Genomic DNA, 26,569 nt, shown 5'->3' with positions numbered 1-26,569 from the left:
TTCCTTCTGGTCTGAACTGGGACAGAATCATATTTACTGCTAGCTAAATCATCTGAGACTTTAATAGCCTTCATGTGCCTCACAGTTTTGATAAAAAAAAATAGTAAATTGGTATGGAATACATATGTACACAGACCACACACACACACACACACAGATTACTACAAAGACAAATAAAGGATCCCATATAATTATAACGAGTGAGTAAACCAGTTTTGGACCCGAAAATGCAATTCAGAGACCAAGCAGGTAAAGTGCCATGCTCAGCTTTAATTGTAGACAGATAACAGGCTAAAATTAATACCTGGTAGGCTTGGCAGAGGAGGAGAAATAATCAGCAGAAGGGCAGAAGTCCAAAAGGCTGGACAGGCAAGCAGCAAACATGTCTGGGTAATCTAACAGAGTGAATGCAAATAAGCATGTATTTATTGCATGGCCAATGAGAAAGCAGATACAGGTGTTCAGGTGGGTGAGTCTTTGAATACATTCACACTGCAAACCAAGACAAGTGATGCAAGGGACCGGACAAACAGCAACTGGTGAGTTTCCTGCGGCTTCTTGCAGATGCGTTTACTGACATATTGCTGCATTCCACTTTGAGGATGTCCTGCTGTTGTGCATGCTGGCTCACTGTGATTGGGACACACTATTGGGAAGTGAACCATCATTGCACTTATTAAGTCTGCCTGCATTTTTCCTGCTGTGCAACCGGTTCATCGAGATTTCTTTTTCTAATCTAATCTTTTTGTTGACTGTTCAAATTCATCTCCGTAACCGAGATCATTGTGAACACTTCTGTTCCACGATCCCACACTTATGTGCGCTGCTGCACAACAGAAAATCACAGTCCATCATCAAAACAGTGGTGTAGGTATTTACTTGAATTTTCTACTGTGGTAATGGCAGTGTTGTGTGACTGCTGTAACTGAAGTATCTTCCCTTCTATATAATACATTGCAACTTCCTGTTCCTCCTCTGGTTGTTTCTATGTTCTTTCATATGTAGCTTCATCCATGATGCAACAGTGATGTGAGCATGCTTGGTGGGAGAAAAACCACATGAACTCTGATCTGACCATTCACACAGCCATCACACTAGCAAGAATCAGATATGTATTTGATTTGGTCCACATCTGCTCTAATTGGAAAGTGTCAAGAGACAACTGTTGTTGTGATGTGGCATTATATAAATTGAACTGATCATCCCTGTACAGTGGTCACAGATAATTACCCACTATTTGAGCACTGCAAAGGTAGGCTCTGTGGAAGTGATCTGGCTGGATCCACAATGAAGAGAAAATTATAATATTAGTGCCACATTGAAGGATGTTGATGGGATAAAAAAGGTAATAAAAAACATTGTTGTTTTTGACTTTTATACAACAAAAGGTAGGACCTACAAATACCTGCAGGGGGCAGTGTGACCAATGTGTTACAGCACAGACGGTTGTATCTCCAGCTCAAAGATCCATTTCTATTACATTCACATCTATAAACAATAAGGAAGCATGTGCTCAGAAATTACAAATTGTGAAACGATCATAAAACATTACATCCAACTACATTCAGAAGACCCAAAAAAGAGCAAAACGAATTTTAGGTCAGGTGTTAGAGAGGCACTGTGCACTACTGTTTTGAGCTATCTTGAGTGTATTAAGTCTTCAAACTGCAACATATGTTAACATAGCTAAACATTCCCTTTTACAATTGCTGTGCAAAGGCTCTGAAGGTCAACATGATTAATGACAGAATTTTTAACATTTTAGTTAAAAAAAATGCAATCCACCACTGAGCAGGTTTGGTCCTGGGCAGCCGACCTTAATTTGACTTTCATCTTCTTTCCATGTAGTTTTGGACGGACTTGTTAAAAACTGCCAGGAAGAAATCTACATCTTCCATCGTGATGCACATGGGGGGTTTGATGCGGAAGGTCTGACATTTGTAGAGAAAATAGAAAGAAGAAGGGAGATTAGCAGGCAAATATATAACCAGAACAGGTTCTCTGTTCTGCACATTTCTGAAACATATGCTCGGCAGCAGAAATATAAATATTTATAGGATACAGAATTCAGTTCAAATATTAAACAATTAGAGAAATGTTTTCTGGAGGTTTTGGTCGTGCTTTGAAATGGCTTTGTTTCCTGAAAGCTTTTTATGAATTATCTGTTCTGTGAGTTAAACTTAATTCCAGGAGGAACTGCAATTTAGAAAACAGCCCACATATCTTAACCAACGTTGTACGGTAACTGCAGTTGAAATTACAGAACATTCAATGCAATGAATACTAAATCCCAAAGAGCAGCTCAGAGAAATTGCTTTAGATAGCTACAGTGCTTTTCATGTTCTTAATACTTCCCTTTTTTCCGTTAACAAAATTAGGAGTGAATTATTGTAACAGAACATTGTGACTCAGTAATGGTCGAGTGATAAAAACATATGCTCAATATTTAATGTTTTTCCTCTTGTATAATTATCATTATGCAGCAAAAACATCTGTAGTGTTTTATTTTCTAAAGAAAGTAAAAGCACCTTGCTGTGTAAATGCTGTCTGAGATGGTTAATAGCACACTTCACATCATGGTTGTGCTGAGAGGCTGAACCTACTAAATGGCAAATAAGTGATAAGCCTGTGAATATTCTCATTCATCCAGGTCATGGTCATCTCAAGGAAATTCAATCGAATGCAACTGGACTTAGTTATTTGTCTTTGAAGAGGTTTCACCTAGGCTGGGACTAGTCCGACTAGTCTAGTTGACTAGTCAAGCGAGCATGAACTGATGAAGCCTCTTGGATGAGAGGTGAAACGTCTTCAAAGACAAATAACTAAGTCCAGTTGCATTTGATTGAATTTCCTCGAGATGGCAAATAAGTGACGAAATTGTCCATGTTTAAATGCATGATCAGAGTGAATCTTTTAGTCAGGACATTACCAAAAGCAACACTGCCCTTGCAGGAGGCTCTATTTAAATGCTATGCAAATGTTACTTAAACAAAACAACAACCCTGATGATGCAGGGGCCAGCTGTGTTTATACCACATACTGCCGCAGTAAAACACTAAAACCAGCAGAGGGACTGAAGCTGAGGGCTTGTACCTGTCCGTAGATTCCTCCTTTCCCCATCAGGACTCCCATGTCCTTGGCGTCCTCAAAGATTTCACTCATTGCTTCAGGAGGGAGCGGATCCCTGCTAGTCTGTGGATGATAAAGAGGAAGCATGGATGCGTTACAGTAACCCACACATCTAACAAGCTTGACAGGACACACTGAATGTTGGTATGGCCAACTTGTGCATATGTTTTCCACTACTAGTCGACTATGTTTAAAATTTATGTTTGTGTGGGCAGAGGTACAGAAAGAAATACAACAGGAATTCAAAATAACTTCCACTTTCTTTGCAAGCGACACCTGAGGGATACAGAATTCTCTTTTTTTGTAGTTACTGAAACTGTCAGAGATGTTTAAACAATTTGATGGTCACTTTTGAGACTGTAGTTTGTATTTTAAGACTCACTCCCTTTAAATCAGTCTTGGTGTATTGTTTACATTTGACCCCAGACTGTTATGGTCAGCATAAATTTTGAAATTCTCCTTGTTATTCTACCTAATTTTGGTGTGTTTACTGCAGCCAGTCACTTTCAACTGTTTCTAGGTTAAAAAAAAAGCAAATTATGGAGTTAGAGAGGCCAGAATCTCTCTGCCTCACAACCTTGTCAGATACAAGGCATCTTTCTGTGATTAGACCCTTTAACAACACTGACAAAGCAGGCTATTACAAACAGAGAAGAAGAGAAAAAGAAGAAGTCAATAAAACTGAAAACATATTTCACATTTCTATTTCCTCCCATGCACTCGTTTATTTTAATCAGAGGTTTCTGGACTCTTCCCTTTGCAGGTAAAATGGTATCAACAGAACAAAAAGGAAGGATGTTAGAGCTTCAGAGAGCAGCACATGCACTGCACCTGAGATTGCTTCCTTCACAGTTACAAATGGTCACTGCTGCTCAGGCTAATGGTTAACTGGGGCAGTGCTTGAACCCTGCCCCCGAGAGGCACAGCACAGACACACACACGTTACTAAAGCATGTGAGCTCAATGTCACTTGTTATAAGTTAAGCATACCTTGTCTTTGACCATTTCCACCCCGATAAGCAGGCCTTTTCCACGGACATCGCCGATAATCTCGTACTTGTCTCTGAGTTTTGTCAGTTCTGTCATCAGATAGGTGCCCACATCAAGACTGATCTGCTGCGTGCCATCCTCTTTGATAGTCTGTTAAAAACACATAATTAGTCATAGTTTGAATTATAATTCATGAAATATACTTTTAAATTTTACTTTTTAGATGGAGCTACAAAAATAATAAGCAGAATCACACTGAATTTTGGTTGAACTGAACTTTCTCTCCTTATGAACAGGAGAGACGAACTCTCACATCAAGCACTGATGAAGCAACGGCACAAGCCACAGGATTTCCTCCAAAGGTGTTGAAGTGAACTCCCTTGGCAAACGAGGCTGCAATTTCTGGAAAAACAAGAAAGAACACAAGAAAAAAACAACTGAAATAAACAAGCTTACACCCACTGCTGCTTCAAATCAAAATCTCTACCAAAAACAGATTTCCTCACACAACACGTGCTGCTGGGTCTTTGGGTGAAGCTAAAGGCTGATTACTGAGCTATGGCACTTAACAGATAAGGAACACCTTTTCAGACCAGTGTTGTTTATAGTATTGTTATATTTAGATATGATAGATATGGAGTCTTTTCAGCTTATACCCATAGCTGTTGGGTAATGGTATTGGCCTGTTTCTCATGGCCGATACCAGTAAGGTAATTGATAATTTTTGTATTTTGCATTTGCAAAAAGAAAGTCATAACCTGCATTAATGCACACCTGAAGGGAAGGCTAACGAGATTTGTTGTGTTGAACTTGGAGGCATTTCCATCCATCCATCCATCCATGTTCTATACCGCTCATCCGTCAGGGTCGCGGGGGAGCTGGAGCCTATCCCAGCTGACTACGGGCGAGAGGCGGGGTTCACCCTGGACTGATCACCAGTCAATCACAGGGCCAACACACAAAGACAAACAACCACACACTCTCACACTCACACCTAGGGGTAATTTAGAGTAGCCAATTAATCTAATGTGCATGTTTTTGGTATTGTGGGAGGAAGCCGGAGTACCCGGAGAAAACCCACACAAGGGAAACATGCAAACTCCACATAGAAGGGCCCAGACTGGGATTCGAACCTGGAACCCTCTTGCTATGAGGCAACAGTGCTAACCACTGCACCACCGTGCCACCCCTTGGAGGCATTTCCCCTCCTCTCAATACTCTTATGGGTTGTTTTAGTTGTGTTAATAATGAAGAACAACACACTACGCACATGCTTTATAGCTGCATTTAAAGTTTTTCCTTTTTTTAATTAATAGAATTACCTTACCTGGTGTTGTAACAACAGCTCCCATTGGGAATCCATTGCCAATACCCTTTGCCATTGTGACTATGTCAGGAATAACTTCATGACCTTGGAAACCCCAGAAGTGGCTTCCTGTTCGCCCAAATCCAGTTTGAACCTGTCAGGTGCAAAACAGACCAAGTTTATTCATAATTTTGCCAATGGAAAAATGGAAACATACTATTCCCATAAACAGATATCTGTATATGAATACAGAATCTGCAAGCAAGGGGCTCGATTTTGATATCGGAAATGTTCTGGCTTTGGTTGTACGCAGTTAAAAAGTCCCTGTGGAGGTGCAACACATCAGTCGAAATGCAATCTGATAACCCGCTGGCTATCATCTGTCAACAATATTGCTTTATTTTAAGCTATTGTTAAACTGGCTACTTTTTAAGCAATCTCAAGAAATTACTGTATCATAATAATAAATCTATCTATATTTATTCACCATATTCTCCATGTTTGACATAATTGTGTATTTTTTCAGATATGGTGTTGCTTTGTGTAAACAGCGAAAGCTTAACTTCATGCAAATACAGGCTCCATCTTTTTTGCAGCGGTGGTTTTGTCACAATCCGTAACGCACAAGTGTTTTTGTACAAATCAATATAGTTTTAGCCAATCCATCCATAAAGTTTTAAGGAAATCTAAAATCTGAGTCTAACCTCATCAGCAATGCAGACGCCGCCTCTCTCTCTTACAAGTTTGTAAGCCTCCTTCAGGTAGTTTTTAGGATACTGCACAGCACCTCCGACTCCCTGCACATACCAAACACATTCACAGATCACAGTCCCATCTTAATTAACTCAAACACATGCAAACCTTAAGACTACATTTCTTATTCCACGACAGAATTTTGCACCTGAATGGGTTCTCCAAAGAAAGCAGCAATTTGATTTGGGACGCTCGTAGCCAATGTCTCTTTGAGCTGAGCAATGTAATGTTCATTTGCCATGCACTGACCTGTGGGATCAAACAAAGGTAAAGTCAATTACATTCAACAAATACAGATGTTATTATACAAACGGGAGAAGCAGTTTTTGTAGAAATCATGTTGTGAGTGCCACTGAATGATGGTGAGATGCCGACAAGAGACTGAACTGCTGGCTTAGAAGTTGAACAATATCACTAATGCATGGAAGATGTGAAATATTTTACAGGTTGTTCGAAAGCACTGAAGCCAAACCGAATAACTGGCTTTAATTTGTATGAAAAAAAAAAATGAAAGAGTATAAAAATGGCTGATGGGATGATGAAAGAATACAGTGTAAGTCCACTGCTTCAATAATGGCTGGGAGCTAAACTCCATCAAGTAGTACTGTGAGAAAATTCTGATATTACTACATGCTTCACAGCTAATTAGCAATAAGTTAACGGCAATAAAAGTCAGTCAACGGTCCTATTTTTCTATTTTTAAGACATCTGATATTTATATTGGGATTTTGAGTATTTTGGTAATTACATTGTATTTTGTGCATTGAGAGAGGACTACTAGCTGCCACGATACTCATTTTGTCCAAACTACCCACCACTGTAACAACTCACAGCCACATTTAAACACACATTAGCAGGGTTGTTATTGATTGATATATCATATAGCAGCATAGTGGTTTGTTTGTTTTGTGTCAACAGTCATCGAAATACGCCAACATGCAGCGCTGTCTATTTCCACGTACGTGCTCTAGCCGAGACACGGGATTTCAATATGGCAAAGAGTTCTGAAAATGGTAAACGGAGGTAAATGATTAACAGCAGGAAACTCTGACCTTTATTCGGGCAATTCTGAGCTTCTTCTGCCTCGTTCTCGGGGTTATTATCAGCTGTTTTACCTTCATGTCCTTCACGTTGTAGAAAAGAATTGCAATTTGTGAACCGCAACTCCGACTACTATAAATAAATATAGCCTCTAGCTGTACCAAAGGCCTGCTCAGCACTCACTTCAGAATGTTTTTTACCTTGGATAAAGACAACACTCGAGCAAAACATGCAGCTTTATGTGGATGTTGGGCTGCCGAATACATAGGAAAATACACAACATCCGGCATGAGTCAGGCCAATCAAGATAGGCATGAGCAAGGTTAAGGTTTTAAAGGGATACTGCAACAGCCATTGCGATGCTTAATCTCACTGTCAACAGTCGTGTGTTTTTCCAGTTTAGGAGAGCAGTGTCAGTGTGCTGAGCCTCAGCTGCATGTGTTTGTGTACCTGGTGCACAGCTACATTCTCTGATGGTCTGCACAGGAGAGTCCCTGCAGTGGCTTCCTCCCCACGGGCCTCTGTACACATCAGGACACATGGTCTGTTTTTGGGCAGAAAACTGGTCAGCTGGATCAACTTCATGGCAACAACTCATAAGTAATGCAGCACAAAAAAGGTTCCCCCGTTCTATCACCATATTATGTGTTATACTTCATTAAAATTGTATTAAAATTTAAAGAACTATGCTATGCATAATCAATTAGTCTATTTTTCTTATAACATTCAAATACATTAATGTATACACACATTTGTGCAGCCTAAACCATTGGCAACGGGGTATTTATATGTAGCATTGGAAGTCAGACCCATGGATTGTGGGCTCCCACCATGGTACGAGCCTCTGAAAGAGGAAAACGAATTGGAAACGTTAACAATGAAACTATCAGAATCATAGGAAAATGCGAGCCAAACTATAACGCACATTCACATTATTTTTTCAGATTCAAGAGCAGGAGCTGCAATTATCAACCTTTCATTTGCTATTTACTCAAATTACACGTTTCTCAAGGGCTGTGCGTCATAAGAGAATCTATTTTTGTCCTAAAAGCATCTTGAATTGATAACAAATAAATAAATAAATAAATAAATTACTGCAAAACCAATTAAAAAAAAAAAAACTGTTACCAGGTTGGGAAAAAGTAAAAAATATAAACAAAGCCTGTCAATTTTCTATCCCAGCCTTTCAAGTCATGTTCCTAATTCTTACTTGTTTCTAAGGATAGAGATATCTTTACGTGCTTCATAATTACACAAAGAATTGATATTTCTTAATTGTAGGCTTGTACCTGAACGTGATGATGTCAAAGTTGCCCGTGTGAAGCCGTGCCATCAACATAGCCAGGTCATTGGCTTCTGAGCCGCTGTTGGTCAGATATATCACCTGGACAGGTAAACAAAGACCATCAGCTTACCTACAAGTCCAGGCTCTTGCTTTCACCTGATCAATACAAAAATAAACACCAAGGTACCTTTAGAGGATCTGGCAAGTAGGAAGCTAGTTTCTCACAATACTCATGGAGAGGAGGATAGACGTAGATGTTTGTAGTATGCCACAGCTTCTTCAACTGCTGCTCTGCGGCTGCTGTTACCTTCCTGCACCCGCAGATGTCAGGTATCACAAGTAAGAATGGCAATGACTCAATGAATGATTTGTATTAGGAACTGTGCATCAGAATAAAACACCACTGCGCAATATAGTAAAGGAAAAAAAGGACCTTACGGGTGGCAGTGGCCCACACTGACTGTAGCCACTCCTGCAAAGAGGTCCAGATATCTCCTGCCGTCCACGTCCCACAGCCACTGCATGTATCCCTGGTGGACAAACACTGGTTTCTTATAGTAGGTAACCTTCATGGTCATGGGGTTGCAGAGCTGTCTGCGGATCTCCATCATCCGCTCTTTGGACATACCCTTGGCAGAAACAAATACATAGGACAGATGATAGAGATGACAGATAGATTAAAGTTTTTCTCCGGAAAGCACTTTTCAGGTAATGTGGAGGCATGCATTCATAAGTGCAACTGAGGTCCATGCGTGTGCCTGTGAAAGTGCCACTGTAAATGAAAACTGTACTTATTCTAACATAATAACATTTTATATTAATAACTGAGATGATAACAGAATACCAAGCCTAAGACAGAGATACTGTATGCTTTTACCTTGTACTCCTCGGGTTTGAAATCGCATGGGGGCATCTCTGGGACATCTGCGGAAACGTATCTGAAGGCTGATTTCTGACATAACGCACCTGTGAAATATTCGTGTTTGAGGTTCAAACAGCAGCAAGCAAGAGACAATTGTTCTTAGAGAAACTCCATGAGCTGATTCAGTTACTGGACTGAGGTTGGCCAAAACTTTACTATGAAATTTCTGTGACATTCGGGAGTCAGTTATTAAATGACCTGTCAGCAGCATTTTAACCAAGGAGTCTTATGATTCTCATCTTCCTTTCTATGTTTATGTTTATTATCTGCATAAAAGCTCTTTAAAGATACATGTATATTAGAATTGGTGTTGCTGCTTTTATTGTTGCGTGACATTCAGAATTTTCTTTCACGTTTGTTGTCAGACTGACACTCTAAATCACACATTGTGTTGTACAACGTGCTGCATGTTTTCACTCTTTCGTGAATAATGTTACTCGGATGTAAAAAATTTAACATGTAGTCAGCAGCAACTGACTAAACTCAGCAGCTGCTCCTGCTGAGCCCATAAAAAAGAGGCGTAGCAGCTCCACCTCCATCCATTCTGTGTTTGACTTAATGTCAAACCAATTCAAAAGTTTTTAGCTCTCCCTCTTTTAGCCCTCCCCAAACCTAATTGTGAAAACAAGTCAGACTACTGCTCTCTCAAAGTACATTTAAGATAGGAAAAAGCAGTAATTTAGCTGGAAATTATTCAGTTAATTTGACTAAAACAAAGCCAAATGTTGTATTTTATCTCCAGAGAAACATTTAACTTGTGCACACCTGTGCAGCTTCACTTTAACCAGTTCTAGTGTCATAATATTACAAAGAATTCTGCATTGCAATTTACTTTCTTTTCAACATCTTCAGCTGCAATTTCCTTTGATGTATTACTCTTACATTTAGGTCCAACACGCCTTGCAGTGGAAGATGTAAAAACAACCGTCCAGCGGTCTGTAATGCTCTTGAGATTTTGTTGCATTATAGAGGTGTGCTTCTGTTATCTACTTTACCCTCATTGATATAAACGGGTAGGACAAAACATTGCAAACACAATACTGCTCAACAGCATCACAAGAACAATTCACTTTATGCAGTTTTAACCTACTAGTCCACCACATTAAATATTGTATTTTCACTCTACTGCGTTTATCTGACAGCTGGAGACAACTTACTTTACAACTTAAGAGTTTACAAAGAAAAAAGACCCGAGAGCAACATTAAAACGATGCTCGGGTGTTAAAACATCAGAAATAACATCACAATGATATTACAATATTTATTTGTAATTTTAGTAAAAAGCTAAAGACGACAGGAGTTACTGTAGCTTGAATTTCCCTCGGGATCAATAAAGTATCTATCTATCAATTGCATTATTTTCGACCGCGTTAGTTTTAGATAACGTGCATTTAGCAGGACGAATATGTAAGATTAGGTCACATTAATTAGGTTATAAACCAGAGTGTCGCTTCTGCTATGCCACACAAACAGGCTAAATCAAACCAACTTTAGGTTTAACTGAGCAGCAACAGATCATAAGTAAGCTAACGCTAGCGAGGCTTTTGCTCGTCTCCGCAGCAAACTCACCACTTGCCAAGTGGAGTTTGGACAGACATGGCCGACAGGCGGACTGTCCTGATAACAGACGGGATGCGAGCTTATACATGTTGAGCAGACCCAGAGGACACACAACTATCCCACTGCCCTCACCGTCTGACACTAACAAGGCAGTCTACACCAAGCTTTTCTTTTTTCTTTTTGTAAAACTTTTCTGGGCTGGGCAGTCAGCGCATCTCTGCAACGTCACGGGTTGCGTAAACGTACGTAGTCAAAGCGCACTGATAAACCACCTGTTTGTTCACTACTACTCATAGTCTGAAATCAAACGCAAAGCTTCACTTGCTTGGCAGTTTGGGTCAAACTTTCTCATTCTGTTTGTTGATATCTGGAGAGCAAGGTATCAAAAAAACAAAAAACAACTTTCTGTAAGGCTGTGTGCATTAAGGCAAGTCTATTGGCCTTTTTTAAAAAATGGGCTGCTCAATAATAGTGGAAGCTCAGAAGCTCTCATATAACCTTTTTGAGCTCTCCGTCATTTAAACAGAATGTAATTAATCTTCTTAAAACAATAAATCCCCAGGTTCTAGATTTTACAAATTATTTTCTAATGAACTGGCCCCTTTTCATTTGACGTTTTTGTAGAATATCTTCCAACTTCAATGACTCAAAGGTAGACCATTTTAATTCCCAAAGCAAACGGTCATATGATTTGTTCTATTTGCTCTATGATTGTTTACTCTACTGTTGACTAAAAGGTTTAAAATGGTGTTGGACTTGATTATTGAGAAAACACAGTCAGATTTCATGACAAGACTTGTCCTGGACATTCTGGATTAGTCATTTTTAGACTTCTACAAAGCTGTAGCCCGTCTCCTTATGCCTCTTCCTGTTAGCGTCTCAACATTTGGCAGACTGTAATAAATCTAGTTGTATAAACGTTTTTTCTCTTATTGGCAGACCTTTATTCATAACTCAGCTAGCAGGAGACAACACAATACTGCAGAATGAAAACCAGATTTCTGTCGCAATTTCTGTCGCGGTCTGTACTTGAGTATAAATAAGTGTTGAGTGTTCTGAATGTGCCTTTTATAAAATTCCAATAAAATAATTAAATACTGTTTTCAGAAATTTTAATTGCTATAAACCAACCGGGGACAACCCGCTTAAATTTCAATTTCAAAAGTTATGTTATGTTGCTCATTTGTTAAGAATTCCTCTCAAGACCTATGTGTGTGTTTTATTTCTAATTTGCCTAATTTAACATCACAGAACTCACCAGAAGACAACCAATAAACACAGATCAAACTTAACACCCTAAATTGCACTAAAACATATCGAAATAAAAAAACTCAAACACATGCCATATCTCATTACAGCATGTATCAATGGGGCAAACAACCAAATAGATGACCGGGTTAAGAACAGAAATCAACAAAACAAATATTTCATATTCTACACCACATATGCTTTTATTTTAGTCCCGTGCAAACGTCTCACCAGCCTTCCACTTCAACAAAGAAACGATCTGTGAAAGGATGTTATGTGTGTCGACCGTAATTATGAGATGTCCAAGTTCTGGTCTCTTGTGGGTTTGCTATTAAATGGCCTTGAAAATGTAAGTGCTCTATATGACAAAGGACACACTCACAAAACTCACATTCATGAAGTCTCACATGGCGTAACACTTTCCAGGTCTACGTTACAGCCTGCTATGCTTTCACTGAAAAACATAAACGAAAACTGGCAGTCAAAAAGTTTATATACCATCTCTAAATAATTCTTAGCCGCCCACAGTTATTTACTCAAATAAAAATAACAATAATACACAGTAGATCATTCCACTACCATATATTATAAATTTATTGTAAGCATGATTTTTGACAGTTGATTGCTGCTTCAGAATGCATTTACTGACTGTTTATAAAGCTATACACACACACACACACACACACACACACACACACACACACATATATATATATGCATGAAAATAATAATAATAATCATAGTGGCAAAACACAGCAATCACATCTCTCTTAAACAACAAAGTCACTTAAAATTAGTGTTGTACATGGCCAACCAAATATCATGACACTGTTTTCCCCTCCAAAAAAAACTCAACAAAGTTTTGCATTTTACCACTTAATCGGTCACAGCATTTTTTTTTATTATTTCAAAAGGTAAAATGAATTATTTCGCTCTGACCAGCAAAGGTAGGAGGTGGAGGATGAGGGTAGGTGCTGCAGTTTTAAAGGAATACTTTGCCCAGAAATCAAAAATAGCTTCATATTTTTGCTCTTACCCGTGATGCCATTGATCCAGCTAGAGTTATTTGGTGTGAGCAGGGTTTAAGGAAATATTGGCTGTAAAAAATGTCCGCCTTCTCTCGATCACAATGAAACCAGATGGCACTTCTGAGAAAAAACATTGCTGTTGAGTTTTGCACACGTATTCTCTGACCCTTTTAAATAATGCTACGAGTAATAGGTGTTTTGATTTTTGGGTGAAATGTCTCTTTAAGATGCATTGTTTTACGGGAGGCTGAGATAATAGCCACAAAGAAAAATGGACATAAGATAAAAACATTTGATGTTTGAGCTCTCCAAATTTTGATTTTTACATAAATATTTTTAACAGATACTCACATTACACCAGTATACATCAACATATTTCAACAGAGAAATTCATGACTTGAAACGCATACCTTTTACTTATAAAAATATTAATAACAGACATAAAATTAATCTTAATGACACCATATCGTACCACATAATTTACAATACAATTACAATACAATACAATTGAGTTGAATGAAGTTTATTTTTCAGATCATTCAATCAAATTCTTTTGGATTCTCAAAATCAGAGAGTCACTGCATGGAAAAGAAGTGAGAAGAGCTCTTATGTGAGAAGTAGAAGGAAAATAAATGACAGTAATTCTGTAACAGCAAAATATAAAATCTGAAACCATTTTTGAAGTAGTCATTCAGTGTCAGTGTTTTCGCTTTCTCTGTCCAGACCTAAAACAGGTCTCTTAAAGTCCCAAAGCTGAAAGTTGGGCTCGGAGGGCACCTAGTAAGTGGGCAATGTGCACATGACGGCAGTGTCAACATAACCGTTCATTGCCAGGACCATTTTGTCCTGGACCGGCATGGCAGAGCAACTGCAGGCTGTAGGCTTCTGTGTAACTTTTGACGATGTGTAGCAGTTCTCTGTCACTCCATTCGTCTCCTGGTGCTCACAGGGGCACTTGTCTTCTTCCATCACCTCTCTTTGGAGCAGCAGCATGTTGTCCCTGTCCACCCCCTTCACCTTGCTGTAGTCCTCCCTTTGGGGCTTACGGGGGCAGTCTTCGATGCAGCAACTCCCTGATGCAGCAGGTTGGAGAAGCGCCATATCCTCATCGTTGACCTTCTGTACTTCCACGTTCTCGGTGGACTGGAGAGCAGCAGGCGCCTGTTTGTGGCCGATGCTGGAGATGTTGACATCGCTGTGGGCCTGGATCTGCTGGTGGGCCTGCATGTGGGGATGGAGTGAATGTGGCTGCTTGTTGCTCGAGCAGAACTCCCAGTAGTTTGGTCCGAGAGCGTCCTTGGTGCTGTGGCCAGGCTGGGTGAGGTAAGAGGGTGTGGAGCCTGGGGGAAACAGGCTGTCGGAGAGGTAGTGCTGTTTGGCTGTCTCAAGTGAGTTTTGTTGGTCCAGCAGGCTTGAGCTGTATGGGGGCAAGGGAGAAAACACAGAAGGCCAGGTCTTCACCCTCCCACTGGACATATCCGGGCTAACCATGTCCTCATGGACATAGGCTTCCCGGTCCCAGTCCTTTTGGGGTTTTTGTGTGTCCATCCCCATGTTTTCCTGATCTGTTTGCCTCCCTTCTTCTTTTGCTTCTCCACACTTATCCATCAGCAGAGTGTGGCTGTCGCAGCTGCCCCGGCCGGAGTCGCTGTCCGATGTAGAGCCCTCAGATTTGAGGAGGCCATCTTGTAGATCCTTGGTTTCCTCTAGCATCAGCTCCTGCTCCTCAGAGACATACACCTCCAGGTACTCCACCAGCAAGTCCTCACAGTTAGACGATGTGGTTGGTGGGAAATCAGACACCACCAGTGCACTGAAGACCTCATCAGACTTGCCATTCTACACATAAAGAAAAAATCAGTTCTAGCGGTGATACAATCAGTCAGAATAATTTTTTTCTTAGATTAGGAAAGTCTAAAGTCGAGACATTGTTTCCTATGTTTCTGCGTTACCTTGAGAAGCTGCTTATCAAATCCTTTGATTTTCGGACCAGGGACTGGTGGCAGGATACAATGCTTAAGACTTCACACATGAGAAAAAAAATAGAAGTCTGTCAGGGTTTGTGAGCAGCTGAAAAAAACTCAATAAATATGAGACAATCATGAAAATTAATTACCTTTTGCTATATACTATTAAAGAGTGGTGATGATTGCATAAACAACTGAACTTTTCACATAATCTGAAGATATTAAGTTGTTTCATTATCTTGCAGTAACAAAATGATTATTTAATTTCCATTAATAATGCCAATAACAATGATCGTAATGAATCACAATTACATGACAATTATTGTGTGTTTTAAAGTCTTAAAATTGTGTGTTTCTGAAGTAAATATTTGAATTCCCAATTATGATATTCTTATGTATATGAAAACAGCAGGTGCTTTGGGACATAGCATATAACATTCATACCACAATTAAAATAAATAAAAAGCAAAAGTCAACATTAACCAAACCGATTGTATAAATAATTTATGATCTTTGTCTTACCTGCGGCTGTTCATGTGTAGCAGCCATGTGAGAATGAGGAAGATGAAGGCAGAAAAGACAGCAATGAGAACCCACACAGACTTCTCCCGATGGAAATCTATGAGACACAACATGAAAACGTAAAGGCTTCAGGCCAACATGCATCCTTATTATCTATTTATTCCTATTACATAATCAAGCTGCTTTTATCCTGTTACGGTTAGTTAAAATTGTTGCAAAGAGCTAATATGGAAATACTTTGATATCAATATGGGACCAAAGTCCGGGGTTAGCTTAGCTTAGCAATAGGGTGGAAACAATGGGAACAGCTAGTCTGGTTCTCTCCAAAGGTAGAAAAAAAAGCCATCTGGCTGCATTTTTAATGTGCACTAATAAACACATGGTATCACATAGTTAAATCCATACATGAAAAACAAAAATAAGAAGCTGTGGGTTTTACATTTTGGTTATTGTACAGATATTTAGGCAGTTTTAGAGGTGTTGTTAAGCTAATTTCTTTTACCTTTGGATGGAGCCACTTGTTATTCTAAGCTTAGCTAAACTCCCATCTATTCTATTAAATCTTCCTTTAATAACTGATTTATATTTTATGAAGTGTACAGTATATAGATAATTGTCGGTAGATGTCTTACAGTCAGGGATTTTTACGTAGGACGCGGAACTCCATTCGCTCCAAAAGCCGTGATCGGGCTTGCAGCGCACCTGAACGAGGTACGTGCCACCTGACCGCAGACTGAAAATGTTAAACATCTTCTGCTGGCCTGCAAGGTGTGTCTGCAAATACAACAAACACACAGTTGAAACAACGTGAGCAGTTATGTGTGGTTCAGTCAGCCCTTCAAATGGTCAACACATAGATTACAAATATTGTACAGTATAGAACTTTGTTTGATTTTACATCCTCTGGTGCAGAACTGCAGCTCAGGGTTATTAACATCCTGTTCAGTGACTGGTTCCCTGACATTATGTTCAAACTCATACTAAGATAAACATTTTAATTACCGGGCCATTCCCTCACATGATTAAAGAGTTCCTTTTACCTCCCAGTCATTTTCCTTCTCCAACCTGACACGGATCTCGTAGATGAGAGTGAGCCAACCAGAGCGGGTGTCAGCCTTATGCGGCGGTTCCCATGACACCCGGAGGAAGGGCCAGCCCTTGTCCTCCAGTACAGTCACAGTTATCCTCTCTGGAGGATGAGGTTTGACTGGAGAGAGAGAAAAAGAGAGGAAATGAGAAAGACATGTTTGAGACACAACAGGAGCTAACTGCAACTATGTAAGCCATCAGACCAAACCCATGTGGCACACAGGAATATGTCCATGTCTCTTCCACTGTGTAATAGTAACCCACTGCACACCCCCAGTGGATTAACACTGCCACTGCATGAGTGGTTGGGATAAATGTTAATGTTTAGGCTTTAGTTTATCTTCTTGGAGACATATAGTTGACAATGGTGAGATAAGACAAATAGTCCAAAGCAAAGACGATGCCGAAGGCTGATAATGAAATCAGACCGAGGCAACAATTAGAGACAAGGGGAAGTGGAGCACGTTAGCCTGAAGGTCAAAATGGATGTTTTGGATAGTCTGGATTAGTCCTTCAATATTATGTGTTTGAATGCCCTCTTGGATATTTCATGAACAAAACAACATGCGTTTTTATTTAGCAACACGAGAGGATAGGACTAATTTCGTACCTCATAAAATATTTATATATACTTACATAATATATTGTATATCTGCCCATCATTTATAATTGATCAGCTATCAGAGGAGGGAATTTTTCAACATTTTTCTTGTTGTCAACAGGCCCCATAAACAGACCAAAACCCAGACTTCGCTGTTGTGTCTGTGGCTTTGACCTCCAAGCTCAAAAATTGTTTCCACTTTCAGAGCAGGATTATTTTAAAAAATACCTGAGTAATTTACTAAAATACTCGGGCACTGTAGATTTTAAAAAAATGTTACTGAAAGAGGAGAAAATAGTGGAGTTGTATGGACACATTTCAGCCATGGATCAATGTGTGATTGGTGCTCTAGAAAGCAGGAAGGTGAAGGCGGGATTGACTTAAAATAATCTAGTGTGTGTGTGTTCATCCTAATGAAGTACCATGTCAGCAGTTTTATTATTATTCAGTTTATTTTTCTTAATAGTTTTTGGACACCAATTAAGGTCCTATGTCCATGAGGATAAGCTGCATTAGGCTTTGGCTACACAGACAATGGATCATAATCAGCACACTGACAAAATAATTTTCTTATTTCACTTTCTTTAAAACCTTCAGTGAGCAGCTACAGCTGGACGGAAGGTTAGTCCGCTCTTGAGAGAATTAACCTCAAAGTAACCCAGCCTGTCACTGAGCAGCTGTGTGACTGCGCATTAAAATACACTTTTTTAATCCTCATGGGGAGGTTGTGCGTGCCTTCAATATCGCACTGAAATACGAACAAAAAGTAGCATATTCCCTCACCGATGTACATCACATCTATATCCACGGGGTCGGAGAAGGTGCGGCCCAGCGCGTTGGTGGCCACCACTGTGATGTTGTAGTTGACCCAGATGGACGTGTCGTTCTTGTTGAAGAAGCAGGAGTTTGCTCCTGCTGTCTTGTAGTCGGGACACTCGGATACTGTCTCAGAGCTGCGAGAGAGACATGGGAACACAGCATGTGATCGCATGTCTGTGCGTGTGTGTGTGTGTGTGTGTAATATTATGGGAACCATGGGCTTTTGAATTGTGAAATGATAATATCTCTGTAACTGATTTCCTATTTCCTACACTCTCCAGCTGTCTGCTTATTTGAACCCTCAAAAGCTCCTACAGAGATGTCTTTCCTACTGCAGGCTTGCCTTGTCTCCAGGTTGTTTTGTTTTCAAGAGGGCACAGAAAATAACTGACATGTTGTGTATGAGCGCTTGGCGACCCAGTAGACTTGAGTGCTTTAGTGAACACGGCTGGGAACAGGGGAACGTGTCTGTGTTGCTGTAGCAGCAACTTGCGCTGATTAGAGTGAGGACCTGTTCAAAAACATGGAGTGAGCTTCTGCATGCAATACACTCACACAGTGAAGTGAAAATAAGCAACTGCTGAATATTCAGAGGATGATACATCTTAAACACAGTATAGTCAACAACCTCTGAAATGACAATGGCTTCTATGTAGAGAAAGGGGGGGACAAAAATGGATTCCTCGGTGCTGACAAAACTAGCACCTGCATCCTGCTAAAAATCCATCCTCAACACCTTTCAAAATTAAACCAATTGAATCAAACTGAAGTGAATGCATTACTGTGTGAAAGTAGAAAGCAGTTACTTTTCTTTGCGATAGTACAGGGCATAGGTGGTGGCCAGTCCCCCATCAGAGCCTGGCTCCCACCAGCAGGTGAAGGTCTCTTTTTCAGGAGAACGACATCTGATCAGTGTTGGCTTCCCTGGTGGACTGTAGCCTACAGATATATGGAAACAGAGAAAATGAAAGCAATGATGCATGATAAAACCCTAAAAATATCCACACAACAACACTACTTCTTAGTGTTACAGCCTACCAACTACCAGCCTCCTCTCAAAGGCCTAAACTCTTTCTCAGAAACTTAAGAAGATACTGAGACTGTGTTTAAAGGCCAGCGACATCCAGACACTTACGTGTTCCCATTGCATATGGCACGAAGACATGTAGAAACAGCAAAATAGTTTCCACAGCTTTCTTCATCGTGGCACCATAAACCCTCGGTTGCTGGAAAGAAGTAAACAAAGAAACTTCAGTGTGTGGAAACTGCACACCTTGTATTGAGCCACGACAAAGGAAATTGCCTGCTGTAGCTGAGATGTTTTCTTATTGTCACAATCCCTGCTTGAGATGACTGCAATACTGAAACAAGTTTAAAGCCTCTGAAAACATAATTAGGAAGAGACCACGTAAAGGGTCACCCACAGGTGAACAGAAAACAATCCATGATAACCTAAAAGATTAAATATATTTAAATAGATTAAATATTGCTGCTGAGGAGACCTTTCAGAAGTATAATTAAACAAGACACAATATAAGTATAAAAATGAAATTAAATCCGACGACAGAACAGTAAATGTGATGGACTGAAAGTGGAAAGAAAATCTTCCACAGAGAGTGTATGCTGTTTCACTAAGGATTAAAAAAAAAAAAAAAAAACATCCTCCCTGTTTCTGTCTACCTCTACCAGCTGGCACATAACTGATTGCGTAATCTAGTTCAGGCTTTGCCTCTATGACACACACACACACACACACACACACACATACATACACACATACACAGTGAGGAAGCTGGCTTGCCTCGCTGCTGCTCGCATGACTTCAAAATCTTCATTTCCCCGGCCATGTGCAGATGCTTGAGTTATTACTCCGCATGACACTTTACCTCTGACCCCATGGGGAGCGCAGGGAGGGAGGGGGGAGGGAGGGAGGAGGGAGAATGGGAGGTGGGCAGATGACACAGAAAGATGGGAGAGCTGACGCTGCATCAATGAAAACTAACAGCTGACAGAAAGCCCACCCCCCTCACTCACTCTCTCCCTTCTGATATTTGGTGATGGACTGTTGCTGTCAGTGGACGATCTGACATATTTTATGGACAGATGCATGTTTACACCCTCAGAATAACACCCAAAGCTTCATGCTGCGACAGTCCTACAGGCCTAACATCACATAGCCGACAAGTTCTCGCAAGGCACGCGAGGTTGCTTCCTGCATGCTTTGATTAAAACATTAATGGTGAGCTTTACAAAAAACAATAAAACCAAAGAGAGTATGTGGTATTTCTAAGAAGATGAAGAAGATTTATATGTGCTGCTTTCACATTTGTGCCAAGAATTTTAGCAAGAGTTCACAGCATATGCATTTCACAAGATGATATAATCCTGGAGGTAAACTGTAGTAACTTGCTGTCAGATGGATTGGAGGGGTGGCTGCCTCAACATGCCATATCATGGCTGGAGGTGCGCTAACTTAACCTCAGTTATGTAATACTCATTTTATGCCACACAATGATTTAAAAAAAAAAACTACAAACAAACAAATATGTTAAGGTAAACTGTCAGCGAGTTACTGTCATTGACTCTTCTTTATTTCGCCTTAATTTCAATAACGTCACCGTGATCTGATAATTGGCATTAAGGTCAAGGCACTGGATTAGCTTCCTGCTGCATATAGCCTTCTTACGTAACCATTAGCCCAACTGAATAAACTGCTAAGCTGGGAAAGTGCAGGCCAACAGTGCGAAGCTCCTCCCTCATGGATAATACTGGCCTGAATGTTAAGTTTAAGTTATATTAAATTGATTCTGAGCCAGCTTTCTATTTTGATCAACCTTTTTATTTTCAGTTTAACCAGGAGCCCTCATCCCGCTGTCTTGTGTCTTAATTATACTGTTTATCCCTCCACATTTGGGATTGAAAAAACTAACATGCTTACAGGTGTTTGCTTGCTTGCTTGCAGGCCAACTGCTCCACAGCTGCACACGGGTCTGAATGAGTCATAAGCCTGAGACCTAAAATCACACTTGACGTGTGAATGTGAATAATTTATAATTTGTGTCAGTCAGCGGCCTCTCAATTTCAGAATGTGAGGAGAGAACGTGTCAAATGGCATGTTGAGGTGGCAAATGTGAGCAGTGAAGCAAGATGATCCCCTTGGGCATGGTTTTACAACAGCTTACCTTTGCAAAGGTGATGAATTAAGAATGTTTCTTTCTCATGCCGGGTCACGGCATTCTCAAGGGCACTGAAACACAAAGCTGAGCTCTGCAAAGGCACAACTACAGCAGTCCCGTTTCCCAGAATCCAGGTCTCTTTTCTGCAAGCTAACAAACTACACTGCATATCTTCAATGATTTACTGCTCAGTAACGAATTTCAATTTTATATTAACTAGTTTTTTACCTGGAAAAATTAAAAGCTAAGCAGTTGGGGATAGAAAATAATGATTTAAACCATTCCTTTCATCAGGGCTCATGAAAGCTTCATCATATAGACAAGGAAGCAGCGACAGCCTCTGCTGACTTTGAGTGACTACGGCTCCACGTTGTAGATCAGCTGGGTTAGTATGACAGAAATGTGGCTCGTTTTGCCTTGGGAAACAGTCTGTAGTCTGTCCTCTTACCAGGACATACAGATAGTAGAAACACAGTTTGTAAATCTGACTGTGGGTTGTGCAGTCTGAAGGAACGTGTTTAACAGATTCCAGGAATCATTCTTCCATATCACACCTTTGGCCTGTACTCCTGCTCAGACTGGCACAGCCTAAACACTTCCCGGTACTGTAAAAAACCGGTTTGACCATCTACACCAGTGTCTTTCTAGGAACTATTTTTTTATGATTTTAATCAAGGACACAGGGCAACACAAAACATAGGACTTGAAGTTGCAAGGTAAATTTCAAGACATTAAAAAGTTTCCAAAGATATAGACACTTGATTTTAAAGACCCTCATGGCCTTTGATTGACTGTCAGCCTTGGGACAAACACTACTAGTGAGGGTGTACTGCAGGCTATCGGTAACAAATGTGAGTTAAATGACAATACAGGTTCCATAGGCTGTAAGTGGGGATTTAGACTATTAAATCAGAGTCTGGAAACATAAGGAATCAGAAGAGTTTCAATTTGTACACCTTTCACACAACCGCTCTTACTTTCAACTACGAACAACAACAAAAGTCACCAATCACCAGCTTCTCTCCCAGTTACATTAACTTCGTATTGAGAATGTGTTGCCTGTGCTATCATGTTTCCTCTTGGCCAACCTATATCCTGTGCCTGGCTGTGTTTCTGACGCACTTGGGCAATGGCAGCATTGAAGTTAGGAAACAGGTTAGAATTAGGGAAACGACTGAAATACCCATATTTATTCACTGCTCACTACAGATCACTAGCTTCCTGCGTTTTGGAAAGGGAACCAGTATTGGTTTGAAAGACACGTTAAAGTGGTGAAACTGTGCGTGCTTATGAGGGTGAAATAACTGAACATCTGATTTGTCCTGCCATACCTGGGGTGTCATTTGGTGAAAGTAACCCTTCAGCAGGCTGTTCTGATTGGTGGGTGTGATCACATAGCAGCTCACCTCTGTACTGCCTGTCCCTTGTCAGATGGAAAGACTGAAACAGCTGGGGTGGGAAAGGCCACAGGGGACACTTCAAACTTCTTTTGCCATTCAGTTGGACCACAACAAGCAGCAGTATTCATCATGTGGTGAAGAAAATGTATTAAGATTATGTTAGATAACGTCAGTTGGGCTTTCCATTCTGCTAACGCAGTTATGATGTGATATTTGCTAAGTGATATGTCAATGTTACACCTGTGCAATACTCGTATCTGTGCTATCAAATGACCCTTTGGCGTTTGCGCTTTCGCTACGTGTGACAAAAGTTCACAGCCGGCGCTGCTGATCAGAGCGAACTGATAGGCGTTTCTCAGAATTGTAACCTTTAAAGGTAAATAATTCATCGTTCTTGATAAGCCTGGATTTCAAAATATGAGCACAAGCAATGCGCAGCTTTACAAAGACACTCAAGAACAGGAATACGTGCCTCAGTCAGTCTGTGTGCACGGCCAAACAACCTACAGAAAGCTCTGGTGCAGGACTCGCAGTGGAAAGAATCGCTTAAGAACTGTAATGAAGTATTGAGTTGATCAGTTTGTCACTACAAGGGCGGAAGGCCTGACTCTAACCTGACTGACAGGCTGTGGAGGAAGAGCAAATCATGACCGTGGAAATCCCATTAAGCCGCTGACGCTCCAGCATCAACATCCTCCTACGCCGGAGGAAATAACCTGCCGATCAGTCAGCTGTCAATCAGGGTACAGGTCTTCACCCAGAGCAAACCAAGACGAGACCTGCCCGAGACTAATTCCATAATGTGGGAGCCATTTTACGACTCCACTTCCCTGCCAGTGGCCAAGCCGGACGCCACTTCTGTGTTTGTGTATGTGCTTGATTGGTTGGCAAAGTCGTTTGATTGACTCACATGATCTGAAAACCTTCAAGGATGTTCATCCAACAACTAACCATTTAAGTCAATCTGTGAAATTAATACTTTACAGTTCCGCTGCTTGGACCTGTAAATGTACAAACAGCAAGCATCCACAACAAGTTGGAGTTTCTTTTAGCATCAAAACAACACACACACATATACACACACACAGCTATGACGACATGGTCCCTCGGGTTTCAGACTGGTGTTAACCAGAGTCCTCGGGCTGACTTGCAACAAAAACAAGGATAACAGATTTAAACTATCTAATAACATCAACTGTGATATTCAACGTGAGAATTTCCCTTCAGGGATAAATAAAGGAATTCTGATCTGAAAACGACATATTAATATTCTGTTTTACAAGCTGCACGGTTGGTCCAAACATGACGGTCAGAAAAGAGTCCATCATCAGTAACTGGACTGGACAGGTTGTCCCTCGCCTCTGGTTTCATTCACACCACTGCTGATCACACAACTGGGCTGCTCGAGTAAAGAGAAGTGAATGTGCGTCTTACCAGCGGGAGTGTTCAGTCTTTTCTTCTTCTTCTTTTTTACTTTTACAGTTGTGGGTCCACGGCGGACTTTCCGACTTCTAACTGGTGAGCCCGTAACCGGTTTACCGGGATGACCGCAGACAGGGGCGCCTGCACTACCTGCCGACCCGGGCACCTGAGCCGTCCAAACAGACTAGAGACAGTGCAACATCCACTCTGAGCTCCTGCGATCTGAAGAGGGCGGGGCCCAGGAGCTCAGCCTCCCGGTCTACGTGAAACCCCGCCCACGGCTTGGGTTGCAACACATAAAGGTTTCGAGGAGCGGCTCACCGGCTGGGTGAAAGTCATATCCACCTCAAGTTCCTCGAAGAAAAGAGAGAAAAGAAGGATCGTTTAAACAAAACACAAGTTCAACACCTGTGAGCACCGTTGTAGTTGGCTCAGCTACTTTTTCAACTGCCTTTAGCCAATAATTATTTTAATTAAGGATTAATCTGCTTATTGGTTTGTTAAATCAATTGACTGATTTATTTGTTTTGTAAAAAATCTGAAAATACACGATGCTTTCTTTGTCCAGCCCTCCAGCCCAGACCTCAAACAATGTTGAAAATGCATTTAAATAATTCAAAGGAAGGGCACCAAATCCTCATGTTTGTAAAGCTGGAACTTTGAAATGCTTTTTGCATGAAAAGTGACATAAAAATTCATTTTATGTCGGCTGACTGATTTGTTAATCAGCTAATTCTTTCAGCTCAACTTGCACACCCTGTTGGACAGTTTAGTCTGCCACAAAACATATTTTTGGAGCTCTTCATATGATGTGTGAACCAACAAACCTTAAGTTGTATGGTTACCATAACTGTCTGTTTGTAATTGTAGTGCAGTAGAAGATTTCCCTCTGAAATGTTGTGAAGTATGCCTTCGTTGCCTTCAGGGAACGTAGGTGCTGTGAGAAGTATAACTCGGGGCAGCCCCCACTGGACGGGCAGGAAAAATTTGGATTTGGTGGAGCGATCAAAAAATGCTCCCCCTCTCCATTAGCTGGCTGATGATGATACACTTGAGCAAGGCACTTAATCCCCAGTTTGCTCCCCAGGCGCTTGATAGCAGCCCACTGCTCCTGTGTGCATGTTGGGTTAAATGCAGAAGACAAATTCAGTGCGTGTATGTAAAATATATATATACTGCCAATAAAGCCATTCTTAATTCTTAATTAATTCTTAATTCTCAAGTAAGCTGTAAAGGTAATGTATAAGAAACAAAACAAAACCTCTCCTCCGGACAACACATTTTTTTGTTGCTACCTCAGTGACTTTTACTCTCTCTATGGACAAATATCACAAAACACGTCATGGCGATCATAACACCGTGTCCCTGAGGCAGTGTTTGTCCTTTCACTGGTTCCTCTTACTGGGAGCTGTAAACATAGTAAGGTCTCCCAGTATTCAGCATCCCTCTCTCCTCCCCCTGCCAAACCATGATCTTTCCCTGACTCGCTCCCTCTTATGTATGCATTCGTGTGTCTGAGTTTAAGATATCTTAGAGTTTGTCCAGAGAGCAGAAAGTTAGAAAGTAGTGCATATTTTGCCCTTAACTGGACTAAAGGGGTACAGAAAACAAATATCTGGATAAAACATGAGGCAAATCACAGCTGTAAATACACAGTGGGTTGGCTGTGGAAGATCTGGAAATTCACAAAGCTCAGTGATTTTCATATTCCTTCAGGGATCTGTCTCTGCATCCGATCATTGTCTCCTGAAATGAGCTTCCTTTTCCCTCATTGTGTTCACATCACGGGAAGCCACACCTATAGAGATCTTACAGACACAGACGTAAGCACACCTTTGCATTCACGAATCATGTGAAACATGTGGGCTAAGAAAACAGAAATTCCTGGAAAGTCAGGTTGGCACAGTTACTTGTGCTTGCCATTAAATCATAAATACCTTGAGGTTAAAGTGTGTGGGGCAACAAAATGAAGGTAAAAAGAAAGCATTTGAAAGTATAGCAGCGTATGCACCAGTGCTGGAGGAAGTATTCAGTTTCTTTACATTTTATAATAGAAAAAAAAATCTACAATGTAAAAGTCCTGCACTGAAGATGTCTCTTCAGTAGAAGAACTCAGCAAAATGTACTTAAATATAAAAAGTAAACAATGTGATATATTTTTAGTGTAATCTGTAACAACATATTATATCTTATAAGATCTTACTGTGTGTGTACAGCTGTTAAGAAAGTACAGTTTTTCCCTCTGAATTGTGGATGAGTAGAAGTATTAAAACATATAAATACTCATGGAAAATATAAGTACCTTAAATTT

The 26,569-nt window shown here is 40.5% G+C and overlaps 2 protein-coding genes across 3 annotated transcripts; both read right to left on the bottom strand.

The window, feature by feature from the left end:
* Positions 1 to 250: 250 nt before the first annotated feature.
* Positions 251 to 11,182, bottom strand: LOC124051185 (alanine--glyoxylate aminotransferase 2, mitochondrial-like). The gene is made up of 14 exons (XM_046374246.1): positions 10,996 to 11,182; positions 9,382 to 9,470; positions 8,943 to 9,133; positions 8,692 to 8,815; positions 8,509 to 8,603; positions 7,970 to 8,063; positions 7,670 to 7,763; positions 6,327 to 6,427; positions 6,130 to 6,222; positions 5,447 to 5,579; positions 4,433 to 4,521; positions 4,120 to 4,269; positions 3,094 to 3,192; positions 251 to 1,931 (listed from the first exon to the last, which is right to left on the bottom strand). Exons 1-14 carry the CDS (start codon positions 11,072 to 11,074, stop codon positions 1,830 to 1,832), a joined length of 1,533 nt encoding a protein of 510 aa, XP_046230202.1. The 5' UTR covers positions 11,075 to 11,182; the 3' UTR covers positions 251 to 1,829.
* Positions 11,183 to 12,411: 1,229 nt separating this feature from the next.
* Positions 12,412 to 24,485, bottom strand: prlra (prolactin receptor a). Of its 2 annotated transcripts, none has more exons than XM_046374235.1 (9): positions 24,271 to 24,485; positions 19,396 to 19,486; positions 19,067 to 19,199; positions 18,225 to 18,394; positions 16,792 to 16,958; positions 16,384 to 16,525; positions 15,752 to 15,848; positions 15,215 to 15,284; positions 12,412 to 15,101 (listed from the first exon to the last, which is right to left on the bottom strand). In XM_046374235.1, the coding sequence occupies exons 2-9, from the start codon at positions 19,460 to 19,462 to the stop codon at positions 14,040 to 14,042; spliced, it is 1,908 nt and encodes a 635-aa protein (XP_046230191.1). In that variant the 5' UTR covers positions 19,463 to 19,486; positions 24,271 to 24,485; the 3' UTR covers positions 12,412 to 14,039. The 2 variants fall into 2 exon arrangements, with proteins under 2 accessions (XP_046230191.1, XP_046230192.1); XM_046374236.1 differs by lacking the exon at positions 24,271 to 24,485 and adding an exon at positions 22,843 to 22,864.
* Between the last annotated feature and the right edge of the window lie 2,084 nt (positions 24,486 to 26,569).

This window comes from Scatophagus argus, chromosome 20 (assembly GCF_020382885.2).
Source record: "Scatophagus argus isolate fScaArg1 chromosome 20, fScaArg1.pri, whole genome shotgun sequence".
In the NCBI taxonomy this organism is placed as follows: domain Eukaryota; kingdom Metazoa; phylum Chordata; class Actinopteri; family Scatophagidae; genus Scatophagus; species Scatophagus argus.
Note: the sequence above shows the minus strand (reverse complement) of the source record. Positions and strands in the feature narration are given on the sequence as shown.